The 27,962-nt window shown below is 36.9% G+C and overlaps 2 protein-coding genes across 4 annotated transcripts; both read left to right on the forward strand.

The window, feature by feature from the left end:
- Positions 1–7,500, forward strand: TIPRL (TOR signaling pathway regulator). Its single transcript, XM_070943796.1, has 7 exons — positions 1–245; positions 873–1,052; positions 1,836–1,935; positions 2,038–2,169; positions 3,367–3,462; positions 4,267–4,329; positions 5,373–7,500. Exons 1-7 carry the CDS (start codon positions 145–147, stop codon positions 5,505–5,507), a joined length of 807 nt encoding a protein of 268 aa, XP_070799897.1. The 5' UTR covers positions 1–144; the 3' UTR covers positions 5,508–7,500.
- A 2,651-nt stretch (positions 7,501–10,151) lies between these two features.
- SFT2D2 (SFT2 domain containing 2) lies at positions 10,152–27,930 on the forward strand. 3 transcript variants are annotated; one of them, XM_070943798.1, is made up of 9 exons: positions 10,152–10,291; positions 13,065–13,151; positions 15,593–15,678; positions 15,858–15,939; positions 20,205–20,240; positions 20,335–20,393; positions 22,458–22,487; positions 23,164–23,248; positions 24,261–27,930. In XM_070943798.1, exons 1-8 carry the CDS (start codon positions 10,229–10,231, stop codon positions 23,201–23,203), a joined length of 483 nt encoding a protein of 160 aa, XP_070799899.1. In that variant the 5' UTR covers positions 10,152–10,228; the 3' UTR covers positions 23,204–23,248; positions 24,261–27,930. The 3 variants fall into 3 exon arrangements, with proteins under 3 accessions (XP_070799899.1, XP_070799898.1, XP_070799900.1); XM_070943797.1 differs by having other exon boundaries at positions 23,164–23,206; XM_070943799.1 differs by lacking the exon at positions 20,205–20,240 and having other exon boundaries at positions 23,164–23,206.
- Positions 27,931–27,962: the final 32 nt, after the last annotated feature.

Here is a 27,962-nt window from a genome sequence, read left to right on the forward strand (position 1 = left end):
CGGTGCTGCTGCGGCTGCGTGTGGAAGAGGAGCTCGGGGTCGTTGGTTTGCAAGGTTTTCCTATTTTGGGGGTTTATCCTTGTCATTGGCCGAAGGAAGGTTTCCCGTCTCTATGCTGGCCGCCTTGGGATTGACGCCGCCATTATGATGCCTGTCTTCAGAAGCAGCCGCCGCGACTTTGCCTTCGGGCCGTGGAAGCTAACGGCCGCTCGGACCCACATCATCAAGTCGGCCGATGCCGAGAGGTGCGATTGAGCGTGATTGTTGGGAGGGGGGGGGTTGCGATTGCAGAGTGCAGTCTACTACCAAGATACTGATTTTTTTCCCCCTGGCTTCTCATCTACAAAGTTAGCAGTGGAGTATTTAGTATGATTAGTGGTCCCTTTGCAGAATACTTTTCAGACTTTTAAAATTAAGCTGCTTTGTTAGAGAACTCTATAAAATCAGAGTTTCTCTTACTGATATTCCCATATCAATCTATTTTCAATATACCGTACTTTTCTCTCTATTTAACAATGCTTTCTAAGGAGTGCTCCAAATATATGAATGCATATATGTTTTTGTGTCTTTTTTCCTGTTAAGCTGTGATTGGCTTGTATTTGACAAACCGTATTAGATTGCTGTTCTGATTTCATATTTGTTATTAGAATTACCTTCTACATACACAGCATTCTTACCTTCCGTCATCCCTAAAAGTGAATCACAACTGTCTAGTGTTCGGGGAGAAAGAGGGAAGCTGTCCAATTGCTAATTTCAAATATGTAATAAATGTATACTAAAATATTATATGGTAAAATATACATATTTATTTTAAATTATAAAATTAAATTATAAAATCAGCTCCTAAATAATCTAATCTTGTGTCTGTGTAGGTTAGCTGAAGAACTGCACATGCCATGTGTTCCGGAAATGATGTTTGGTGACAATATCCTAAGAATTCAGCATGAACTGCTTTTTGGCATAGAGTTCAATGCAACTGATGCTTTAAAATGCGTAAATAATGCCCAAGGAATGGTTAAAGTTGCTTGTGCAGAAGAGTGGCAAGAAAGCAGGTAATAGCATATTTATTTGTGAGTTTTTTAAATAGTATAGCTTGATGGGCCCTAAGGAATGATTTTGGAAGCTATGTAATGCTTCAGATCTGATTCCCCAAAACTGCTTCAGATCTTATACTTGTCTGAAATTCTTTTAAAGCAATTTCTTATTTTGTTTATTTGGTCCCATCTCATTGAAGCAGATAAGCCATGTAATCCTTATAACACTATTGGGTTAAAGAGTGGTAGGCAGGTGCTACATGTGCACTGAAGCATCTTTTGGGAATCAGTTCTGAAGGGTTGCAGTTCCTTAATACATATAATCTGTATTTATGTTGTTCACTTGATACACATGTGGTCTTGTACAAAAATAATTGTTCAAATATATCAGATTGTCTGAGGAAGAATCCTGATGAAATATCCAATATTTTGCTTCATCTTTGAACAACTACCATCTAATCCTACTGTATACATGTTACTTCTAGGTGATTGAAACTGAATTTACTTCAAGGTTACAATGTACATGATTATAAGTATAAGCATAAAAGCAGGAAGAAGTGAACGGGGCTACATTGCTTCTGTAGCTAACATTTTTGAGGGAAAAAATAAGAATTTTTTTTATAGTAGTAAAAAAATACTGTAATGCCTTATCACATTTTTTCTTAGCACATTAAATCTATCAGTTTACAGATGCATATTGATTTATAGAATCATCATTGATGTATTTTGTAAAATAGATATGTAGAAATACTTTTTTGCCTGGTCCTGTACCTGATATGCTATATTTGTCTTTTCCTGTAGGTCTGAGCCCGAACACACAAAGGAAGTTGTTAAACCATATGATTGGACTTACACAACAGACTATAAAGGAACTCTGCTTGGTGAAACACTAAAGTTAAAAGTATGATTGTGATAGTCAACTATTTGCAAGAATGAATTTGTTGAACAGTTGGGGAATCAATTATATGAGAAAGAACATTTAATTTCTACTGTGTTGTTCTAGGTTTCTTCCACAACAGAACATATAGATACAGAGAAATTAAAAGCCAGGGAACAGATAATGTTTTTTGAAGAAGTGCTCTTGTTTGAAGATGAACTTCATGATCATGGGGTTTCAAGTCTGAGTGTCAAAATTGTGAGTCCAGTAATCTTTTACATGCTTCTTCCATAATTGTATAAAATGCAGAAAAATACAGAACTGAGAGAATCACAAACCTATTAGTAATATTCCTTAAATTTGTTTCTTTTGGGCATTTTCCTATTTAAATTTCAAATAACCTTTTATTTAGTTGGAATTATATAATAAAATAATTAATTAAATTATATAATGCGGATATAAACAAGTCATTGCAAAAATGCAATAGATTGATTTTAAAATGATGCAGGAAACATTATACAAAAATGTATCTCGTACACACACATGGTGATCAGGTTACATTTTATTTTGTAAGGCTTTTTATTCAGAGTGAGCATAGGACAATTTTTAATTTTGTAAACATTTCTTTTGTAGGAAAAATCTTTCCTTGTACAAGAGAGCAAGATTTTATGTGCTTTATACACTACAGGTAGTCCTTGACTTACAAAGGGGTGTCAAACTAGTGAAGACAAATTGTTACGTGACGTATCACAACTCCTCCCATTTGCTAAAATGGGTGGATGTGGCCAGCGCATAATGCATCTGGGCTTCGAGTTTGACACCCCTGAATTAACAAGCACAATTGAGCCCAAAATTTATGTTGGTAAGTGAGAAATTTGTTAAGTGAGTTTTGCCCCATTTTATGACTTTTCTTGCCACTCTTAAGTGAATTTACTGCAGTTGTTAAGGTACTAACATGATTGTTAAGTGAATCTGTCAGAAGTTTGCAAAAGGGGATCAAATGACCCTGGGACACTGCAAATGTCATAAACATGAACCAGGTGTCAAGCATCCAGATGTAGATCTCATGATCACGGGGATGCTGCAACAGTCATAAGTGTGAAAAATGGTCATAAGTCACTTTCTTCAGTGCCATTGTAACTAAGCAGTCAATAAACAAATTGTTATAAGTTGAAGACTACCTGTATAGTGTATGCTAAAAATAATGTCTACATTGCTGACATTTTCCCAGACTTGTAAAAATACAAAACTGATTAGCTTACAGATTTTCCTGATCACATATTTGTGCCTGCAGGAAATTAAGATCTATTAATATTATCGTCTTAAAAGTTATTGGAAAGGTAATATTATTCTTTAATGAAGGCTTTGAAGACATTTACCATGTTTTTAATTACCTGTTAAAGTAATCTGTTTTAAACGTGTGCAAGTGTAAATTATTTTTGATATGTTTGACAGAGAGTAATGCCTTCCAGTTTTTTTGTGCTGTTGAGGTTTTTCTTGCGAGTTGATGGAGTTCTTATTAGGATGAATGATACAAGAGTTTATCATGAGGTAAGAAAATCTTAATGTGAACATTTGGTTGAAAAGGTCATCAAAAACAGGATATACTTTGATGCTTAGAAGTGACATTTTATTTGCTAATGCACGTATGCCATTGTCTCTAATTTTAGAAATATGATATGCAGCTTTGTTAGCTGTTTTTTTGTTCAACTATCGTGTTTCCCCGAAAATAAGATCCTGTCTTATATTTTTTTGAACCCTGAAATAAGCGCTCGGCCTTATTGCCATGCGCTCAAAAGCCGATTGGGCTTATTATCAGGGGATGTCTTATTTTGAAGGAAACAGGGTAGTTGAATAGACTTCTAAAAATCCCAAAGATCTCTCTGCCTTGTTCGCTGTACATGGCTTTTGTTAAGTAGACCTAAAAATATTAGGAATGAGATATGCAGCTATTAGTTTTTTAATTTATATACTGTCTGTAATACAATTATTGTAATACTGTGTACATTCCATCTGTACTGTGTAGAACAGTATATTTTAAAATACAAATATTCAATATATAGATATATACTACCTAAGTACATCCTGTATGGATCTTATCAAATTTAAAATGGCATGTGGATCTACATATGTTATTATCAGCATTTCCAGTATGAATGTAGTTGGTTTATTACTATCTGTAAATAATACTATATTTACAGCATCTTTATTGGATATCATAACAGGATTTTGTGTTTAGTGTTGCAATAGATTACTTTTGTACTACAGAAGTTTCATTTTATTTGAAACTATATGTACATATTAAATCTGTTTTAATGTTATGAAAATACATTTTATCTGCTTTCTTTTTAATAGGCTAACAAATCATACATATTGCGGGAATATACGTCTAGGGAAAGCAAAGTATCAAATCTAAAGGTATCAATATTTTGAAAAAATACAAATATATATTCTACCTGATATTTATATTCTATCAAGATTACTCAGTGGGTCCATTCGTATGACTTGAACAATTTGACAATTTCCTCTTCCAGTTTGTTCACTTTTATGTAGTAACTGGCATGCCGTGTGGCCTTCTGCCCCATTGTGGCTGCGAGCAAGCAGAAGTGGGCCTCCTGTATATGGAAAAAAAAAAGACATCCCCCGAAAATAAGCCTTAGTGCTTATTTTGGAGTCCAAAAAAATATAAGACCGTGTACTATTTTCGGGGAAACACAATTAGTAGCTTCTCATTCTTGTGATCACTCAAGAGTATTTGTGTATGCAGGACTAGTAAGTAAAAACCTTATCACATTAAATTCAGATATTCCTGTTAACCATATTTTATATTTTAAACCATATAACCATAAAACATATTTTTAATAACAAAAATTTCTACTTATTCAAAAGATTAAACTTCATTTCCTGTTGTAATTATTTATTCCATTATTTAATCTCAGACTCGCATCTGAGCCTCTAAAATTATATAACATGGGAAAAGATTTGGTAAACAAGTTCTTAAAATTCATATGATTCTGTTTCTAGTCAGTGGTGTATATTGCTATTATGCCATTAATGCTAAATGTCTATTGCCATCACTGTTGCTTCGGTCTACTGGCTGTGGAACAGTGCATACTAAGTATTGAGACTCACTTCTGCTGAATCACCTCATAAAATTCCAGAAAAATGCAAGCCAGTTCTAGCACGCCACTCTCCCTAGTGTAATAATTTGTTATATAGTACTGTTGCATTCAGAGTTGTAAATGCAAGTTGGGAGACCATATGAAGAAGTAAGCAATTTCATTTCACTTTCTCTAGCTGTCTAGTTTTCAGAGTAAAAGAAGAGGAAACATTGGAAAACAAAAATCTGTAGTTAAAAGAATATTTCCCAAACATGTTAATGTAATGTTAACTTACATTTATATTTAGATATACTTTCTTTTTTGTTGTTCTCTAAATAATGATCTCTCTCCTATTTCAAGCACATTCCCCCAACACTTTTCACGGATCCTAATGAGATTGCCCAGTATTTGCCTGTCAAAGAAAATATTTGCGAGAAGCTGGAATTTCCTGAGAACTCATGCCATGAATCTGCAGCTGCACCAGAAGGCACTTAATGAGATCAGCATAATCTGTTGAACTTGATATAGATCCTGTTCTTATCTTCTTGGCCCTTAGCACTGAAGATGCTGGATGAAGATCTGTCTTGAGGCCTGGCTAAAATTTCTGTAGCCTTGGGTGGGTGAAGCTAACTTGGAAGTTTTTCCTGTACCTTCATTGTGTCTCTGTTTTGAATATGCTCTCATCTAATAGGAAATTGCTGTTACTGATATTGGAGAGTAATTTCCCAAATCAGGATCAGTTATATTAAAGTATGCAACATTTCAAGAAAGACTGCACAAATGTTCAAAAATCAAAACAGAACAAGAGTCCTTCATAAGTGCAGTAACTTTTAAGGATGTTGTTTTAACAGTCTTTTGTTATAAAAGGACTTGTGTTTCATATAGTGTGAAAGAGAATAATTAATTATGTTTCTTCTCTAGGTTAAATTTGATTACTTTGTTGAGGGATCATTGATGCTTGATCAGTTCATGAAATTTAATGTATATTGAATGATATTCTTAATCCTCATTTGCTTGCTGCCTGTCTTATCAGATATCAGTTTTGTTACCTTCTAAATAAAGCAAAATCTTTCACTAATTGTAAAACAAGCAAGCTACATAATAAGTTTACAGATAACAATAGGATCCATTTTTGCCTGATTCCTACCATTCTGTCATAAATTAGATGTTAATATGGTATCACAGATTGAAATTGTTAATGCTTCTCCTTGTCAACCTGAAGTTACCTCCTTTTAAAAATATTGCAAGTTTATATTGATTAGATTGTTAATACAAATTAAATTCTTATAATATTTGTAACAGAATATAAAGTATTAGTATTGGGCTATTGCAACTATGACAGACACGCATATCAGTATTTTTGATAAAAATGATTGCACATATATTTATAAAATAGTTACCAAACTGCATCATTCATATATTTCTTATAGAAGATAGTAGACTCATAAAAACTCAGTCTGGTACAGTATAAATATATACAGTTCTCTGATATGATTTTTCTTATCTATTGCCTCAAGGGAGAAGAGTGAAAATCAATAAGACTGCTTGTTTTGTCCTTATTCTGTGTTTCAGTTTTCTTACTTGAAAAAGCCAAATAACCCTTTCAGAAATACAAAGATGAGGCAGTCTAATTCAGTGTCCATTGTATTAGCAACAAATTGCATTGGGTCTTATGCAGTGTGTTAAGAGTAAAGATGTAGGTTAACTTCTAGATTTTTAAACCATATTAAGCCTTGCCTGAAACAACATTGGATATTTACTACTTTGACATAGTACAAAGGTAAAAATTCAGCCAGGCAGGGATTTGGTTTGCTTTGAAAAAAGAGTATGCTTTTCCAATACACATGTTGACTCAAGAATTTATTAAGAAAAATACATTGATCCTACATCTTGAGAGAGCTTTAACTGTATATACTGCATAGCTAGTCATGATTACTGGTCATATAACAAAATAGAACTGATAATTAGACTGCAAAAGTGATTGGGATAAAATAGAAGAAGAAACAAGCAAAAAGATTTCAAAAGCAAGGGCAAACAACACAAATATAAAATTAGTCATATTTTAAAATTTCTTTCAAGAAGCTAAATTTATTTTAGTTATTTGTCCTACAACAAATAGTTGCATATAACTCTCAAATTCAGACCAGAGAGGGACAGAAAACTGGATCCTTATCCCTGTATTATGCATGTTCTACTTGACATTTAACAGTAGTGAAATCTCCTGTGTGGGATTTGTTCTTGTAAACATTTCTTTGTGAAATTAACCAAATTCATACCTTCAAAAGGTATAATATACCATCAATATTTACAACTTTGAAGTTAATGGAAGCTACATTGTATATCCCTTCATTTCAGTAGCACTTGTGCAGAACTATTTACTAAAGTTGTACTCTTGTCAGCATGAAAAAGGCTTATGTTGTTTAGTAAGAAACATGTAATGGTTTGTGTTCAGTCACAAAATAAAAAAGTTGCATTTAGCATATCACTTTCATTTTAGATATTGCAATAAGAAAAGCCTTTTTTTAAGTGAAAAATTTTTTTCCCTTCAATTTGATTTTCTTCAGATTTGTTTGCATGTAATTCCTGTAATAGAGAACCAGTTTGGTGTAGTGGTTAAAGCATCAGGCTAGAAGTTGGGAGACATGAATTCTAGTCCCAGCTGGTGACCTTGAGCTGGTCACTTTCTGTCCCTGCTACGAAGGAAGCAATGGTAAAGCACTTTTGAAAAACTGCCAAGAAAGCTGCACGGACATGTCCAGGCAGTCTCTGAGAATTATATACAATGGAATGGAAGAAAAAAAATTATTGTAATAGTGGAGTTGATCTTTAAGCTTTAGTTGACTTGCTTCCTTGGCTGTCTATGGAGAAGAAACTCTTAACTCACAAACTTCTAAGGGTGATGATCAATATTATTTTGCTCACTGGATATTATCAACAAGCCTAGACAACTTGGTGAAAAGTCAGTGATGAGGAAGGCCATATATTACTGCCAACCCGTGCCAATTCCCGAATGGTATTCTATTCCCTGGTTTGTCCATCATTTCACCCTGCTGGCTATAGTAGAATGGAGTTTACTATCCTCTGAAGAACTCTTGCTTAATTGTAGATAACCTAGTTCTACAATATTCAAATAGTTATTGATAAGAATTTATACAATATGTGAATGTAGGTTACACTAGGTATGGAAAACCACCATACTTGTTTCTCCCATACACAAGTCATGAATATATAATTATGCTTGTTTACATTAAGGAAAACACACCAGTATCATTGATTCAAAAACATGGGTTTTGAAGGGAATCAATAGGATTTTAGCTACACAGTTGCATTTGAACATTGAAAGTACTGTTTTTCCGGTCGTACCGGTCTATCAGGACAACTGTGTCTACCCAATTATGGGATGGAGCATACTGCTTCCGCTTTTCCTTTCAGGCCCAATCCAGGGGCCTTCGTAGGCAGTCGCTTTTGCGATAAACTGTTTTTGTGTTGAATTTGTTTACCGACAAAACATTTGGGTTTGCATCCCAGAAGGTATGGCTAGCTGATGAGAGCTAAATAGCCTGAAATAGTTCTATACTAGTCTCCCTTCTTTGTCAGTAAACATAAATTCAACATTGAAAGTACTGCATACATTTTATCTATTTTCCTTGGACTCTGCTTCAATTTTCAGATAAAATCAGATAAAAACATGAAGGGACTCCGTAGGAAAAATTCATTCTGTATGTGAGTAGAATATTAAAGTATATTAAAGCTAAGCATGGCTTAGCGGCCATGTGTTCTTACTTTCCTTCAATAGGACATAATTAAATCCTGAATATGTAAACCGAACAATAATTTTGCCTTAGAGCTTAACCTTATTGATAGTTTATAGCAGTGGTCCCCAACCCCCGGTCCGCGGACCGGTGCCGGGCCGTGGAGTACCTGGCACCGGGCCGCGCAGTGGCCGGGGGACATGAACGCTGCAGTGCAAAGGCTCCTGGGCCGTGCGCAAAAGCTCCTGGGCCGTGCGCAAAGGCTCCAGGGAAGAGAGCCCCGCGCAGGTACGCACGTGTGGCCCAAAGCCCCCACCCCTGCGCGCGCTCAGCGGGCCACGGTAAAATTATCAAAGGCTGATTGGTCCGCGGCGATAAAAAGGTTGGGGACCACTGGTTTATAGGATAATCCAGCCATTATTGTGATTGTCACCAATGCAGAAAAGTTTTATATTGCAGCAGTAATGGTGTAAATTTTTGACGCTGGTAGTCAAAGAATAATATAGATGTGCCCATCACATTATTCCTCTTCGGGGTTAATAATGTTAAGCAAAACACAGGAAAAAAACAATAGCAACTGCTTTCTGTAGTCCTGTCCCCTAATTGTCCTGTCCCATTGCCTTTCCAGCAATATCTCCTGCCAAACCTAAAATAAAAGCCCTTTTATATATACCTGCTCTAACATATTTTTAATACTGTACTCTAATGCCACCAAATCTAGGTAACAGCTTGCTTATTATTCTCTAAGGAGTTCAGACCTTTTTTTTTTTTTTTTTGCTGAGCAGTAGTCAGACCATCAAGGAGAAAAGCACCCTTGACTTTTGCACAGAAAAATCTCATGTCACACTGTCCTTCCACAATGTAATAAGAAAGAAAGAAAAAAATAGGTAACACTAGGACACCAGATGGTTTTGAACAATGCATAGTCATCTTGAATTAAGGGGTTTATATTATAAGCTTTGTCTAACCAAAGCAGTCAAGACAAATGCGCTCAATTATAGTCCAGAATATATCTACAGTACAGAGTGTGTGTAGCCATTTCCTTTTACGAGCAAAACCGCATGAGACAAACCAGTGTTTCTCAACCTCAGCAACTTTAAGATGTATAGACTCCGGTATTTAGAATTCACCTGCTAGCATGCTGGGACTTGAAGTCCACACATTTTACAGTGGCTGACGTTGAGGAACACCGAGCTAAGCGCGTGAAGAAAAGAGCCCTGTCCTCAGCACTAAAAAAACTCCTTCTACGCGCGTAAGTGGGAAACACCCCAACTACATTTCCCGACCTGCAGCGCAGCGGTGGGACGGGATAAGTAGCTCTGAAAGGCACCGGGCGGAAGACGGAAGCTTAAGGAACATCTGAATATTCTGTCTGCTGGGAGCTGTAGTCTTGCGAAGCTAGAGGAGGTTGATTGGAACCGATATCAGAACTGGCGAAACTCGGGAGTGCCTGGACCAGGAGGGATGGATAAATTAAAGCGAGTTCTCAGTGGGCAGGACGCGGAGGACCCGGGACCTCTGGCAGAGGTAAGCTTCTCTTTATTTCAACAGGTTAAGGCGATGCTAAGTTACCACCTGTGTCGTCTTCTTCCGTTTAGGTTGTGTTTTCTTTTGGACTTTCTCCTTTGTCTTGTTTCATCATGTGTTGCAGCTTCTGTCCACCGCCAGTACTCCGTGTAGTCTCCCAAGTGAGCTCTTTCTGCCCATCCCCGTCCTCCTTTTCTTTTCCCACGGATGTTCCCGAGCCTGTTTCTTACTTCTCGTTACTGACAGCTTTTTTAACTAGGCTGGCAGTGTGTGTGAGTGTGTGTGTGTGTGTGTGTGGGGGGTATTTATATATATATGATTTACATTACTCCAGCAACTACGGTCATTCTGGCTGAGGTTGGTGAAAGTTGTGATCTAAAACCTATTTACAGGTATCATTTTCTTCATTCTGCAAAGTTCTGGTGCTATTAACTCTAGGGCAGTGTTTCTCAACCTTGGTAGTGTAGGAGGTTAGCACCCACCCCTTTCCTGGAAAAATGAAATATTTTAGCAAATATTAAAAAGGCAGAATATTATGTTTCTCTGGTTGAGAAGTGGAGAAACATGTTTTAAAGACAAAGCAACTCCCACCTTCCTGCCCCCCCTCCCTTTGTTAATGGGCCAGAGGCAGAAACTCAATCCTTGTCAATGGACCTTCAACTGCAACACAATAGGACCCATCTAGGACAGAAACTCACCACATGGCACCTTAGCAAGGCTAGCTAAGACCCCCACCCCCTGGGAGTCTGACAACCAATCAGGATACTCTTTCTGGGGCCCAGGATGTTCAAAGCCAGAGAAAGCATAAAACCCGGAGACTCACTGTATCTGCCCTTTTCTGTTCAGGAACTCAAGCCATGTGATCCTGTCCACCATTAAACCATCTGTCCAAGCAGTCTCCATGTTTCCAGTGTCTTTTCCCCCACTTGGAGCAGAACCCAGAAGGATATTTCTTCCAATAGTAGCTTGAAGATGGGTGGATTTCAACTCCTGGAATCCCCCAGCCAGCAGCGCTGGCTGGGGGATTCTTGGAGTTGAAGTCCACCCATCTTCAAGCTTCCAAGATTGAGAAACACTGCTGTAGGGTAATAATCCTAATTTTTAATAAAGGTACTGTGCTCCCACACATCATGGCTGTATTAGCAGGATTTATTTGAGCCATTAATAGTCACCTTTTAGCCTAGCATGCTGAGTAAACAGTTTCTCCGGTTAGTTTATGCTACTGTGTTGTGTAAATCCAGAAATTTGGGTTATGTGAAGGAATCATGATTAGGGTAAACATGGATGAGTCGTATATGCACACCTTTCTGTCAGTACTTGCGTAATTTACTTGTTTCTTTATTACACTTCCAACATTTTTAGCCTTTGACATTACAGTATATATATATATTTTAAAAAAGGAAGACACAAATTATTGCTTCTTAGTCTTAGAAAATTTGCCATTTCTCCTTTGGTACTTTGTTTTGATGAAATGAATGTCTTTATAGTTTCACAGACACTGAAAAAGTGCAGAGTTCCATTTTGATAGATATCATGGCTAGAGAATTAAAAAAGAGTTTTTAATTTTTACCAAATTTAAAATATGTCTCTGGTATACTGAAGAGGTATCTGAAACACTGAAAACAGGATAGGGTCTCATGGGAAGAAATTATGAAAAGGTTGTATCAGTAACAAGCAAATCAGTCTGAGCAGTATTTGCAAAGCACAAGCATATAGGAACAAACAAACAATGAAAGGCTTTGCAGATTAAAATGGTTATGAAAGTTATGGCTAAATTTGTGGTTTAATTACTCAGGGGAGTTATTTAAAAATTAAAGCCAATGTAGAGCACTGATTAACCAGTTTGACGGGCAGCTGGAAAACCCAGATTTGAGTCAGCCTTCAGCTTTGGAAGCAGCGTAAATGGCTTCGGGCAGTCTTATATGAAGGGCCACAGATCTTTTTATGCCAGGAATTAGAAATGATTAGTATTTTCTTAAAAAAGAAGCACAACAGCCTTACTTTGGACTATTTCAAAATACTGTACATTTATTTACTATATTATTAGATTTATATCCTACATATATTTGTACCAAAGTGGTGTACACTGTTGCCTCCTGTTTCCCCACTGCTTTATCTGGAAGATATTTTATTTTTCAATTAAAAATTAGAAACTCCAAAAGCTTATTTAGCAGGTAGCTTTTACCATTATAAAAGTATGATTTTAAATTTAAGCTAAAAGCTAAAACCAGCAGCAGTTGGGCATAACATATAAGCAGTAAAACAGCAGAAAGAGAGTAAATTTAATGAATTTTGGTAGTGTATAAATGTTAAAATGTTAATCTGATAGCGCATGAGAAAACGGGAGAGAAAACCCAGGCAACAATGGAGAGTATTTTAGAACTAAGAAAGTTTCTAGTAAAAAAATGCAGTCCAGTGTTACCACTCCTTAGCATGGATGAAACTTAAAATGGAACCATTTTATTTTAAAACATTTTTAAAGAAGATTTTTGATACTTCCTGCTGTTACTTAGCTGCTAGGAAAAAAAATAGAAAGCAACAGCTACTATGTTGTTTGACACTGATCTTTGCTTATTACAAACCTAAAGAGAATCTTCTTGTTAATGCATGGGAGGACTGGGCACTGTTGGCTATACTGGGAAATTGAAAAACAATCCTGGAAGAAGACAGTGGGAAAACACTGCATAATGCTGCCAAGAAAGCTTCATAGATGCATTCATCAAGAACTGAATTGATTTGTTAGCATCCTTATTTTACCTTTTAATATTTCCAGATAGCTGATGCAACTACCTTAAGCTGGAGTACCAGACTGAAAGCCTTCATAGCTTGTTTTATAATAGGATTTCTGTGTTCTTTTCTGGTAAGTTTTTAATTTCTTCTATTCTTATCACAAAATTCTGTTCTTACGGGACACTTATCACCTGCAGTACAAAATAGCTATTGATGCTGACTCTTATTCTCAACTGCTTGTTATTGTACATCATGTATATATCCTAACTGAAATTACACATGTGTTTTGGCGAATGGGTTTTGATTTATTCTCCAAACTACTCAAAAGTACTTTCCGCTACCGGTTTTCCAGAACTGATCAGAACCTGCTGAAACCCACCTCTGCTGAATCTCTTAAAGTTCAATTGCCATATAAAATAGTCAAAATAAAACTTGCTGATTGAACATTAAAAGACTTTAATATTTAATGCCCTGGAATTAGGATTCTCTATACTCAAGGGGCAACAAAGCACATGCTATGCTTACTACTTGTGTACTGAAGGGGCAACAAACCAAAAAATTATAAGCAAACAAAAAATAAATTGTAGTTCAGTGAGTGTACTCCCAAGTAAGTATATTGTGCAGTATATCATTTTAGCATATTTTTTCCTACCCGAACCATACCTCTTTGTTTCTTGAAGAAAACTACATTAATTGCCAAATAATTAACTGAAGGCATGTCTATCTGGATCCGCTCCAGTCCGGCTTCAAGCCTGGGCACAGCATGGAAACGGCATTGGTTGCATTGGTGGATGATCTCTGAAGGGCTCGGGATAGGGGTTGTTCCTCTATCCTAGTCCTGTTAGATCTCTCAGCGGTTTTTGATACCATCGACCATGGTATCATGCTGCACCGGTTGGACGGATTGGGGATGGTTGGCACCGTTTTACGGTGGTTCTCCTCCTATCTCTCTGACCGGTCGCAGTCGGTGTTGGCAGGAGGGCAGAGGTCAACCCCGAGGCACCTTGTTTGTGGGGTGCTGCAGGGGTCGATCCTCTCACCCCTCCTGTTCAACATTTATGTGAAGCCTCTGGGCGAGATCATCTGTGGTTTTGGGGTGGAGTTCCATCAGTACGCTGATGATACTTAGATGTACATCTCCACCCCAGGCCATCCCAATGATGCCCTTGAAGTGATGTCCCGGTGCCTAGAGGCCGTGCGGGTCTGGATGGAGAGAAACAGGCTCCGACTCAACCCTTCCAAGACCAAGTGACTGTGGCTGCCGGCGTCCCGATATAGCCAGCTGGTGCCATCGCTGGCTATTGGGGGTGAGTCACTGGCCCCCACAGAGAGGGCTCGCAATTTGGGCATCCTCCTGGACGCATGGCTGTCTTTAGAAGAGCATATGACGGCCGTGACCACGGGGGCTTTTTATCAGGTTCGCCTGATTCGCCAGTTGCGTCCCTTTCTGGATCGGGACTCCTTACGCACGGTCACTCAGGCACTCGTCACCCCCTGCCTGGACTACCGTAATGCTCTCTACATGGGGCTCCCCTTGAGGAGCACCCGGAGGCTCCAACTGGTGCAGAATGCGGGGGATTATGGGACCGACGGAGCGCTCCCATGTGACACCCCTCCTGCGCGAGCTGCATTGGCTCCCGTGGCCTTCCGGGTGCGCTTCAAGGTGTTCGTTACCACCTTTAAAGCGCTCCATGGCTTAGGGCCTGGGTACTTACGGGACCGCCTTCTGCCACCGATAGCCTCCCACGGGCCAGTATGCTCCCACAGAGCGGGACTCCTCAGGGTGCCGTCGGCCAGACAATGTCGGCTGGCGACCCCAGGGGGAGGGCCTTCTCTGTGGCAGCACCTGGAACGACCTGCCCCCAGAGATATGTAGGATCCCAGATCTCCGTGCTTTTTGCCATGCCCTTAAAACTTTTTTATTTCATCAAGCTGGGCTGGCTTAACCCCCCCCCCCCTTAGATATTTTTAATTGTTAATTGATTTTAGTTGGGGTGTTTTAAATTTATTGGGCCAAAATTTGTTTAATTCTTTTTATAAAAAATTTTAAATTTTGTATGCGATGTTCACCGCCCTGAGTCCAGTGGGAGAAGGGCGGTATAAAAATCTAAATAAATAAATAAATAAATAAATAAATAAATAAATAAATAAATAAATAAATAATCAAAGACTGCCTGCAGAATACTTCTCTTCAGCCTCTTAGAGACACTTTTCCATTTCCTCCCTATTTGTGATTGCTGATCAGGGCATTTCCTGTGTCCATGGGGTGTACTCAAAGCCGAGTTCCCTCTCCACCCACTTATACATGGATTATGCTATTTTGGCTAAGTAAGGATTAACATTCAAGAAGTTTGAGTTTGTTATTATATGATAATTGCTCCCTCTGAAAACAGGACTGTGAATTATACATAGTAATGTTGTTTTAAGTTGCTTTATTGGCATATTTAATGCTTTAACAAACAGACTCTGAGAGTTATAAGAGAATCTGAATTTAATAGCCCCTTATACTTTTATCTACAGTACAGTATATACATTTTTTACAGGCTCCTTATTTCATTTTCTCTTTTTTAGGGTTCATGTCTACTATGGGTTCCTAAGAAAGGAGTTATCTTGTTTGGAGTATTTTACACCCTTGGGAATATCTCCTCCCTTGGAAGGTAAATGATTCTTATTTTTGAACGTGTAGATGATAAAAGACTTTCAAATGTGTTAATGAGATTAGCATTAGTAATACTTGAAATACATAACTCGTTAATTTCTGCTGCTATGTGATTAAGTCAAAATATTTTTATTCTATATATTTGTTGAAGGTTATGTTAATCATTTTCTTTTGCAGTACCGTCTTTCTTATGGGACCAGTGAAACAATTAAAAAGAATGTTTGAACCCACTCGTTTGATAGCTACAATTCTTATGCTTGTAAGTCATTTCTCTTGTTCGTTTCTTAATGACTAATGAGAATGTTCAATTCAATATTGTTTGTACAGAGGGGTATACATGATTTCAAAGCTACTTTTTTCTGGTCTTTAAAAACCTCAATTTCTAATTGCCCTGCAAAAATTAGAAATTTTAAAAAAGAGCTTTTGCAGAAAAAAGCAGAATTGTAGTATTCAGTCTTTAAGAGATTTATATATCTGGCATATCATCTCTTTAAAATGATAGAAAGTTAGTCCCACCACCTTATGATGCTGAAAAAAACCCTCAGAGACTGGGTTTTTTAAAGTTCATCTCTTTGCCCAAAAAGTTGTCCCACATTCTTTTAAAGAAGTTTAGATAAATACCATTTTGCTTTTTTAAAAAAATTGCTTTTGCTCATAACTATAAATGGATATAGATTACTGTAATTGTCTATGGTTCTTAAGGGTTTTATAATAAGTGAGACTTAATATAGGAACCTGTTGGAAAGAAATACACAATATTTAAATACAAGTTATATACCAAACCACAGGAATCCAATTATTAAGAATAATTGGGATCTTTTATTTGGAAGCTGAATTTGGGAAAAGCAATCTCGTTTTAGTTCCACCTAGATTTCAGATGAAAAGTTATTCCAAGAACAGGTGGTGGCAGTATCAAATCTTTTACCTGGGGGAACAACTTATATCAATACACTTTAGAACTCTGGAAAGAGGAGGAATATATATTTTATTACAAAGATTTATATGACCACTCAATTCAAACAATGTGACTCTGAGTAACATACATCAAAATTAGACAATTTATAAGAAAAAAAAGGAATGAAAACCGTACATCATTAAAAAAAATAACCCACATATGATATAGCTAACAATACACAACCTCTAAAGCAAGGGCCGGCAACCTTAAACCCTTAAAGAGCCACTTGGACCCGTTGCCTACAGAAAAAAAACACACCAGGAGCCACAAAATCTGGGTAGCTAACTCGATGTCACTCACTCCCATCCAGTCATATGATCCCCTAGCCACAAAACCATTCCCTGTCTCTCCCCCTCTCCCCCACTCTCTGTATCTATGTGTCTGTCCCTCTCCCTATCTTGCCCTCTCTCCCCGTGTTTCTCTCCCTCTGTATCTCTCTCTCTCTCCTCTTTATGTATCACTTTGTATGTGTCTCTCTCTGTCTCTCCGTGAATCACTCTGTATGTGTCTCTCTCTATGTCTATGTGTGTATGTGTGTGTGTGTGTGTGTTTGTGTGTGTGTCTCCCGCCTTCCCTTTGGGTGACAGTCCTCCTCCTCCCCTCTCCTCTTGTAACTCCCTGGCCTGGAGCAAAGCGCAGTAAAGGCATGCGTGGGGTGGGAGGCCGCTCGCTTAAGAGGCTCTTAACAGGACACGGCTTCTCTCCTGCACTAATGTTCCGGCCATCGCCTTGCTGTGTCCTCGCCCACACCAGCAGCTCTTCGGCTGAGCATGGAGGGAGAGAGAGAGAGAGAACACACATGTGTCTTTCCTGAGAGAGTAATTTTAATTCTGTTGAGGCAATTGAAAAGTTCATGTGGATGTGTAATAGTTGCATATTAGGAAGTCATGTGGCAAAGCAATATGCTACTCTCTCTTATACAACATAAATAGTAATTACCTTGGGGATTTGTATTACCATTTCAAAATGAGGAGTTTCCATTCCTGTCCCATCACTGGTTGGCCCCACCCCTCTCATTTCTTTTTTGGACTCCAGCCCGAAGCAGCAGGAAGCAAAGGCTGCCTTAGGTCCAAATGTGGCGCAAAGGCAGGTACAGGGCAGCTTCGCTCCTGCACTCTCCAGCGACCCTTCTTCCCTTCCTCCTCTCAGAGAGAGTGCGCACGTGCGGGGAGACCCTCTTCAAGTGAGTGCCAAAGCTCAGGAAAGGCGCATACGGGGTGGGCAGTGGCTCACTTAAGGAGGGTCTCATCGCGCGTGTGCACGCTCCCAGGAAAGCCATAGCTGGCCAGAGGGTTATGAGAGGAGGGGGGGAGGAGAGTGCAGGAGAGAAGCTGCCCTGTACCTGCCTTCATGCCAGATTTGCGCGTTAAGGCAGCCTTCGCTTCCTGCCACTTCGGGTTGGAGTCCAAAAAAGAAATGAGGGGGAGGGCCAACCAATGATGGGACAGGAAGACATGGCAGAGGGCCCAAAGAGCTGCTTGCAGCTCCGGAGCCACGAGTTGCTGACCCCTGCTGTAAAGAATTAAAGAGATTTAATTTTACCACCTATGTTTTAGTGTGCAGCAGCTGCCAAAAAAGCCACTGTAGTCCTAGGCCACATGGGGAAATTGGGGAAAAAACAAAATGGTTTTCCAAAACCATTTGGGGAGGGGAAATTAAAAAAAAAAACAAAAACCCAGAAACAAATCTATTTTCCCCCAATTTTTCTGGGTTTTTTTCCAGGCTTTCCCATCTTGACTAACAGAGCAATAGAATCAAGATCATGTGAAGTATTAATACCACTTTATAATGACTTGGTAAGACCACACCAATACTACACCCAACTTTGGTCGCCACAATGTAAAAAAGATGTAGAGACCCTAGAAAGAGTGCAGAGAAGAGCAACAAAGATGATTAGGAGACTGGAGGCTAAAATATATGAAGAATGGTTGCTGGAATTGGGGATGTCTAGTTCAGGGGTGTCAAACTCAATTTCATTGAGGACCGCATCGGGGCCAGGGTGTGTGTGTATCCAGGGTAGGCATGGCCAGTTCGACGTCACTAGTGTCGGTGGCATCTTTGATAGCTCGAGCACTCTGCCAGCAAAAACAGGCTCCTGATCTCCATTTCCAGCTGTGATGGCCTGCAACTTTCTGCCAGGGAAAACAGAGCCCTCCCAAGCTCTGTTTTCACTGGCAGAGGTGCCACAGGTCGGTCTTCAGCTGTTTCCAGGGCAGCCTCGCAGGCCAGATCTAAGCACTCCATGGGCCTTGAGTTTGACACCCTGATCTAGTTTAATGCAAAGAAGGACTATGGGTGACATGATAGCAGTATTCCAATATCTCAGGTTACCACAAGAAAAGGGAGTCAACCTATTTTCCAAAGCACCCGAAGACAGGACGAGAAGCAATGGATGGAAAATAATCAAGGATAGAAGCAAGCTAGAACTAAGGAGAAATTTCCTGACAGTTAGAACAATTAATCAGTGGAACAAATTGCTTCCAGAAGTTATGTATGTTTTAACACTGGAAGTTTTAAAGAGATTGGACAGCCATTTGTCTGAAATACTACAGGGTTTCCTGCCTGAGGAGAGGATTGGACTAGAAGACCTCCAATGTCCCTTCAAACTGTGTTCTTCTGTTATGTTTTGATACAGTACATGTCTTATTTGCAGTTTCCCTGTTTATTTATTATTTATTTATTGGTTCGATTTATATGCCGCTCTTTTCCGGAGACTCAGGGCGGCTTACAATGCGTTAAGCAATAGCCTTCATACTTTTGTATATACCTGCTTAGTAGGGCTTTCGCCCCCCCCCCCAAAGCGGTGTGCTTTTTTATACAAAGTCAGCTTATTGCCCCCACAAACCGGGTCCTCATTTTACCTACCTCGAAAGGATGGAAGGCTGAGTCAACCTTGAGCCTGGTGAGATTTGAACTTGCAGTAATTGCAGGCAGCTGGTGTTGCTTTAACCGTGCATTAGTCTGCTGCGCCACCAAGGCTCTTTGCTTCATCATTATCATCTTTAAAATATACATACCATAAACATAAACCATAATAGAAAATTGGGATGTAGGAATTTTTATTTTGCTATGGAGGCAATTGGGAGGTTTTAGGTTGGTGCTTACTTTTTAATGTTATTGTAAGTAGATCTCTGTAGTATTGCTGCTATAGTATTTGGACATGGGTTTTAATCTTTCAGGAAAAGGTGCTGAAATATTTTACCCAATAAGAACCTTATTTCTATGATATTTTACCCAATAAGAACCTTATTTCTATGATATTTTCTATCCATATATTGCATAAGTATAATTCCTAATTAATTTAGAATTTAGAAAGAACATACTTGCAAAAAAGAAAACTTAGATTTTACCAGAACGAGAAACTTTTAGGTTGTATGGGGATAAAGAACAATTACAAACGCACCTTAATTGTTTACTTCAAGATTAACTATTACTATTAAAGCAATGCTTATATGCTTCCTTAAATAAATTAAATTTATTTAGCCCGTTTATTTATTTATTTATCTCTAGCTATTAGGTTAGATAGCATTTCTTATTCAAAGTCTTTTTCTCTGTATATTTTTTTTTAGTTATGCCTCATATTAACTCTGTGTGCAGCTTTCTGGGTAAGTAAACAAATTTACAGTGTGACTGATATGTCTTAATAAAATAATTTGTAAATAATTGTTGTCTAAGTTGTAACTATCTTTTTCTTTTCAGTGGCATAATAAGGGGCTTACTCTCCTCTTTTGCATTTTACAATTCTTTGCCTTGGCATGGTATGTATCACCTCATTTTTCTTGGCTTGTTTTCCTGTGTATATAGATCTTTGACAATAATTGGAAGTTCTTGTGCATCTAGGAAGAAAAGCCTTTCTTATATCTTCATAGACCTTGAATCCTTCTCACATAAAGCATACTATCATGAAGCCAAGATATTTTCTCCTAATCTCCTAGGAATTTTGAAGGCATTGTCCTAAGTATCTCTTTTCATTGTATTTCATATGAGAAACCAGGCCCACATTTGCATATAATGCAAAGGCAGTGATTTGCAGGATTGCATGAACATTTGATTTCTTGATGAGATCTGACTCATTCCGCATCTGAACTCCAGGTTATTCCCGGCATATGAATCTTAGTTCTAAAGTTTTATTAAGAGTCAGTTTGAGATAATATTTAAAGACAACAGGTTAGAAACCAGACTACTCAAACTTAGGTATAAAGCCAGCTGGGTGACTTTGGGCAAGTCATTCTCTGTCACTCTCCACAACCCTATAAAAAAGACACTTCCAGAATCTTGGAGGGGGAGGGGAATCATGGATTAGTCCATAGTTTATTAATTTAAAATCTTCAGTGTTTTCCAGTAAAACAAATAGTTTGTGGGATTCAGAAGGGGCCAAATTGAATAGTAAAACAGATTTCAAGCAAATATATTAGCCATTTCCAAATACTTAATAGTTAAAAGGACAATAACCTAGCTTAAGGTACTAAACCAGTCTGTGCCCAGGTTCTTTAAAAATATCTATTGCAATCTTTATGTTACACTTATCCAAAGTGTGTGTTTTTCTTGTAAACAGGTCTCAGAATTAAACTTCTACCCTAAATCCTCCAAATATGTTTACTAGACTAATAGGATAAAAACAACTCAATCCTAGCTAAAAGAGAAATCAGATTCCAACCAAGATATTATGAGGATCAAATAATTTTTCAATTATACTCAAACATTTTTTTTTAAAAAAAATCACTTGAATACCCAAAAGATTCCCAGTGATATCACTGAAAATCCAGAAGATTAAAATTTCCTTTTTCATATGAAGATGGTAATTTAGTTAAAGAAAACAGTGAGTCTACCAATCTCATAAAACTTCGTCAATTGCTTATCAAGCTTCTTAAAATACTGAATATGAATTAACATTGGATTTCAGACACCTGCATATGCATGTATGAAAATCAGCTTAGGGCCTGCATTCATTTTAACATTTTTCTTTTCTGGAAACTCATTAGGACATGCAGCCATCCATACAAATATGATGACTCAAACATTTAATAATGTTCAGCTCACCAAAGCAGTTTTTATTAGAATTAATATTTGAAGATATTTAAGAACATATGAATAATAAATCCATTCTTGTAGATTTTCTAAAACAATTTGGATATGAATGAAAACATATTATTTATTTGGTTGAATAACCTACTAATTTAGCAACGTTGAACCAAATATATAATAGCAATCTGTGTTTAATTCCAGTGTTTAATTCCAGATCTTCTTTGATTATCTAATAAAATAGGCCATAGTTCCACTATCAAATTTTATATGAATGGAGATGAATTACTTTCTTGACATAGTTTCTCATTTCCACTTACTCTCTTCATCCAATATAATGAAAAATTCACATCATCTCTATAGAATGAAAATCTATGGAAAACATAGTTGGGGTTGGGGGCATCTAATACTTATATTTCTGATTACATATCCTTCCACTTGCAGTGAAATATGATATTATAAATGTACTGACAAAGTTTATTTCTTGAATTCATTTATCTTCTTGATCAGCCATGACCAAAGTGATACAGAGAAAGTTCTGTTGCCCTTGTTTTCTAGAACTTCATTCCCCTGTTCCTGAGATCAGTCATCACTACCCTAAAAGTCAGCCATATATAAATTGATTTTAAAATTAAAGCCTTAGTCTTAGTGTAGTTCAGCATGGCCTAACTTGGCACACTGCTGCCCAGCATCTGCGTTCAGCCATGTATAATGTAGTGTGTTAACAATGTTGAATTTTGAGAGGAAGGTGATTTTCTATGTTCTTACTAATAAAGTAATTTGTGCTATTCTTTTTCTAGGTACAGCATTTCCTACATACCATTTGCAAGGTAATCTTGATTGCCCGCATTTTGTTCATGGGACAAACATATTTCTTCCGTGGTTCATATGGGTTGGAAAGTCAAACTAACCTTAATGAAAAGCTGTTCTGTGTGCCAGAAATCCAAGAATTACTTATAAAAACTATATACTTACTGGCAGGAATGACAGGTACCTGATTGTTTTAGTGAAATACTGCCATCAGTATAGAGAGTTGCTTTACAAGTGAATGCTGAAAAGTTTTAATGTGAATGATGAAAAGTTTAAATCTATATTATGATGAAGGAAGATGAAGAAAGGAGAGAATATGGAGACATAGGTATGTGATTAATTCAGAGAGTAGCATGGGACAACTCTAATTAGTTTGAAGAAGAAAAGGATTGACAAATATAGAGTTATGATACTGAGGACTTTCTGTGTAATAAATATCAAGATTACGCCTTGTCAGGATTTCATGGGAGATACGAGTTTTGAGATAGGATTAAAGGAAATATAGAGAGAATTTGTTTAGTGTCATTGGTTTAACTAAGGCAGCTCATGGGTTCATATACTGCCTTAAGTCATAATATGGATCATTGGGCTTAGCAAAACTCCCTCAATTGTAACTTTGCTAATGAACTGTACCTAAATATACTGGTGTTGTCTAAATCTAGTCACCCTTAGCTTCATCAGGATTTCTTTCCACAGGGATGCTGTGAAAAAATGTTTTGCTGCGTGCCTCACATAACAGGTAAACAAACAACCTAACAACTTCCAGAAAATACAGCGACTGGTACGTTAGAGTAAAATGGTTATATCCTTATTTTTAGACACGTTCATCTTAATTTATAGCAAAGAAAAGGACTCTACAAACATTTGGAAGGGCCTTGGAGAGATGTTTTGACATTCCATGCAGCATTTTTGAGGTAGTCTGAAAATGTTAGGGAAAATTCAGAAGTACAGAACACAACACTGAGGAGAAGAAACCATGTGCATTGCCATATTCTAGGGATCTGATTTGCTGTCCAGGTTGGGGAAGATAGGCAAGTCCTCCTCAGTGTTCTTTGGATACATTCTATTAGGCAAAGTGGCCTTTTCAATTTGGGTCTGATGGAATTAGGCAAAGAGAGGAGCTGGATTTGACTCTGGTAATGTTCAAAACACAGGAATTAAAAGGGTGCATCCTCCATTTTGTTTGCTAGTTATATTTTCTCCACTCCAGAGAAGTGGAATTTAGGTTTATGTTTAAAAAAATGGGGGAAAAAATTAATTAATTTGGAACATAGTCCCCAATTCACTGTGAGGATTAAAATGAATCCTGAAGTAAAACAGGCTTAATAAGGTGTAGATCCCTTTAATTAACCTCTACATAAAACAAGGCAGTTTAATATCTATTTGATTGTTCCCATTTTCTTCATTTAATGCTATGGAATAAGCAATTGCAGATGTAATATAGATGGGCAATAAAAGCTATGATCTTTCTAGTTAGTAAACTTTTTTATTTTCAAAAGCTTTATTACATGTGGGTTCCAGTCTGAGGACATGTATCAGCAGCTGAATTACAAACTAAAGAACAGATTGTTGGAGGGATGCAATTTTTTTAAAAAAGGAATATGCATTTCTGTTTATTCCCCAAAAGAATGCCTTCTGTTACTGCAGTTAATATATTCTATTACCAACAGTGTATTCCGGTTTGAAATTGCAGTTTACTTTTTAGAAAAACAGTTTTCTGCCTTGCATAAGATAAATCAGATAATTAATGGAGAAATTACTTATAAAACTTTTGGTTTGGCTACTTTTTGCAGGCTAAATTGGCTATCTTCTTACACTGATGACCACAACACCTGCACAACCAAATGATTCTTGAAACAGCACACACCTGCCTAAGAACAAAGCATTAAGGTGTTAAGTTAACATGTGACTCAGAAGACAAAGCTACCATATATTCTCCTGAAGATAACACATTTTATGAAAATTTCAGCATAAATTATGTCTTGTGTTCAGTTGCAAAACTAATAATGTATGCCACAAAAAATATTTTTTTCAGATGATTTTATTTTGGAAGTAAAATGAATATTCTAGTAATTGTGGAAGGGGTGGGATGTCATTTTACTTCTTTCTATCAACAGGTTTCTATCAAAAAGTCTATAGGACAGATTATATTTTGGAAAATATTTGCTAAGTGTATAGTGAATTTTTCTCCATAATATTCTACTTACTATCAAAAGATCATTTCTAAATGTCTCTTTATGTTCTAAAAATCATGATTTCAAATTGTACGAGAGAAGTTTCTGAAATTAATTTGTTGTCTAACAGGATAGTAAATATAATTCCTTTCTTTAAATTACATGAATTAGTATCATAAGCAAGAGAAACAGTAACTGGAGAAAAGTAGGAGTCATAAAAATAGATAAGATGATTCTCCAAGCATTTCTATTTATGGACTTTTACACATGTGGCCTTGAAATGAAATAAAATCTAGACTTCTGCCTTTATCGGTAATTTATATTCTAAAAAAAATCTCCATGATGCCACTGCAGTGCCGCTCTCATTTTTTATTTTCATGTTGGTCAGATATGGTTTGTATAATTCAAAAATGTACCATAATCTAACGGGGAGACAAACATCTCAGCTTTTGAGTGCCTTTTTTTTCTCATCCTATCTTTTCTTTCAATATTTTATGTTTGGGTGTATAATCATATTATGTTTCATGCTTTGATTTCCCAAGATGATAGTATCCTGGGATTATTTAAATTGACGGATGTTAGCATATTGGCAATTTTTGCTGCACTTTTTGCTGCATCTTTTTTTCTCCTTTTTGCATTGGCATATTCCTTGGTTATTTTTCATAAGAAGTAAAATTAGTGTGTGTACATGTTAAGAATTATTTGAGAGTTTTTGCTGTTGGTTATCTTGATGCTGTTATGCTTATTCAAAAAAAAAAAATCCAATAATTTTGCTTTTCATGGAATTCATGAACTGTAAGCATTTATTGCCAAAAGAAAAATGATTTACTATCTATGTTAATTATACTGCCTGTTCTGCTCTCTTTCGTCTTTTGAAAGAGACTAATATAGGATATCAGAGCACAGAAATTTACCAGTGAGAAGTAGCCACATTTAACTCTGATTTTATACACAATGGAACCAATGTTTGTATCTGACTAGTTTACCATAGCTTCTTTGATAAATATTGTTGGTTGTTTTACTCCAGAGATCTTGGAAACTTAATTGTATTGCACTGCTTACCAAAGCAAACATATTTATAGATTTGTAAGCTTGATATTTGTGAAATAATTCACTTTTATTATAACTCTCATTATGAATGAAGCACAAAATTGTATACACTGATTGTAAATGAATACAGGTCAGACAACTCTAAGTAATGTATTAAAATTAGGTCTGCAAGACCTCGGTTTTAAGAAATGAACAGATATGATTCTTCCCTACATCTACTTTTTGAAGGAACATTTAAAATTACTGCTTACAATATAAAACTGCCCAGAACCGTACATTATAAATTTTGAATATATTCTATAGATATTTAACTATATATATTTTATAGGTTTTTATAGTGAAGCAATGTGTAGTTCTTAGTGATAGTGGTAATTGCAGACTCTCTCTCATAGTAGATTGTTGTGGCACAAGAAGGCTCCTGAAATACAAAAGTCAGATTTTAACTTGATGGTGTCTCTTCCTAATGCATTTCTGAAGCACTGACAAAGATTGGGGACAACAGTCTAAAAGATACAAATCTCCTACTTGTTTCAGGGGTAAATTGTGGTGAATGATTTAACTATAAACTTCATACATTCTGCCTTGGTTTTAAGATCACTTGAATATGAAGTGCTGAGAAATTATTGTATAAACTTAAAAGGATTTGGTGAAGCTTCCTTGATTCCCCCCTTGCGCCCCGCCCTCCTGGGATTTCTTAATTATGTGACTTCTTTCTTTTGGATACCAGCTGGGATCATATTACCCATTTTCCTTGTTAACATCTTCAGAGAATTGAGTTTAACATAACATGCATTGTTGCTACTGATGTGTAATGCATCTTACATCTATTTCTTGTAGAATAACAGAAGGGTAGTAATAGAAATGCTGGAAGATGCAGACATCCACATTAAGAAATTTATAACTTTATGCCAACTACTGGATTGAATCCCACACTGTCATACAGCTATTGTTCCTGCCTTTACATCTTGCTGCTTCGTGTTAGCCTTCTCCAACTTGATGGTCTCCAAGTTGAAATGAAATTCCCTAACTTCCTAATTAGCATGAAGTCCTCATGGAATCGTCAAATTGGGAAACAGTGCTTAAGAATGGTAGCAAATGAGAAACCCAGCTTTTTAAATCTTTGAAGAAATAACCTTTTGTACAATATGTCTGTTTGAAGTAGGAGAGACTAAAATAATTCTCACAAATTCCAGTTGCAATTATGTCCTTGCTTAACAGAATGTGAACCTGCTAGGTCAACAGTAACATCTTGCCTTTTAAGACAAACAAATGTTCTGTCTTGTCTGACTCTTAAATTATTACAGTACATATCCAACACTAATTGAATCTGTAAATTCAATTTGAGTAATCTCCAATTTTTGACCTTGCTGAATTCTTGTTAGGGATATTTTTACATATGTTTTAATATAATATTATTAAAGGTATTGAATGTCTTGTAAGAAATCATCTCTGAGTTATTGCTTTTCCCTGCTAAAATATGTATCAAGGAAGCTGTCTTGATATGGTTATATGGCCTTTCAATAACTTTCTCTCTGAGCCAATGTTCAGCCTTTATGTTCTAGCAAATATAGAATAAGATAGCTTTTTTTGTGATTTTTCCCACCCCCTCGTATTGTCAGTTTGTTAAATCACTTATCTTTGTGCATTATTTCTGTACTCTTATGATAAACTCTGCCTTAATTGCAGATAATTGCTATTGCATTTTCTAAAGTATTTCCACTGCTAAATATAAATAATGTGAACTGTTTGAGTTATATATTTATTTGAGGGGGCATGGGAAATGAAGTGCCTACCTCTATAGTTTGACCCAGTCATGTTAGCAGGGATTTCCATAATAGAATTGTGCAAAGTGTTCAAAAGAGTTACTTTTGAAGAGTGCACAGAGTGCAAATGAATCACCCCTCTTCAAACTGTTAAACCGATTTGTGCAAAGCTTAAAACCCTATTTGGCTTGAAGCAGTCATACAAGGCTTATTAAAGATACAGTTACTTTAATAAGCCAAAGACCGGTTCTTTGTGTAACAGCAGAAAAAACACAACTCTGTTGAATGTTTTGCACAACCCTTGTAATAAGCTATTGATTTTTTTTTTGTTTGAAAAAACATTCCATTTTTGTACACTGGCTTTTGTAACCTTTTCCCTGTGCTGGAAATTTTGTTTGCCTTAAAAGAAAATATCTTTTGAAAGGAACTCTTTTTCAGTACTATATCTCCTTTAATAAAAGTGTTTCCACAATGTATGTCTATATTGTGTTTTTCCTAAAGTCAACTT

Source organism: Pituophis catenifer, unplaced genomic scaffold (genome assembly GCF_029215685.1).
Source record: "Pituophis catenifer annectens isolate HBS135680 unplaced genomic scaffold, rPitCat1.0.hap2 SCAF_4, whole genome shotgun sequence".
NCBI classification, from domain to species: domain Eukaryota; kingdom Metazoa; phylum Chordata; class Lepidosauria; order Squamata; family Colubridae; genus Pituophis; species Pituophis catenifer.

What these genes read in the sequence shown, in the direction of transcription:
- TIPRL (XM_070943796.1), top strand. Translation starts at nt 145, where the DNA reads ATGATGCCTGTCTTCAGAAGCAGCCGCCGCGACTTTGCCTTCGGGCCG. An exon ending in GAAGAGTGGCAAGAAAGCAG is followed by an intron (nt 1,053 to 1,835) that starts GTAATAGCATAT and finishes CTTTTCCTGTAG; the next exon opens with GTCTGAGCCCGAACACACAA. An exon ending in GCAAAGTATCAAATCTAAAG is followed by an intron (nt 4,330 to 5,372) that starts GTATCAATATTT and finishes TCCTATTTCAAG; the next exon opens with CACATTCCCCCAACACTTTT.
- SFT2D2 (XM_070943798.1), top strand. Translation starts at nt 10,229, where the DNA reads ATGGATAAATTAAAGCGAGTTCTCAGTGGGCAGGACGCGGAGGACCCG. An exon ending in CTCTGTGTGCAGCTTTCTGG is followed by an intron (nt 20,241 to 20,334) that starts GTAAGTAAACAA and finishes TTTTCTTTTCAG; the next exon opens with TGGCATAATAAGGGGCTTAC. An exon ending in CAATTCTTTGCCTTGGCATG is followed by an intron (nt 20,394 to 22,457) that starts GTATGTATCACC and finishes TTCTTTTTCTAG; the next exon opens with GTACAGCATTTCCTACATAC.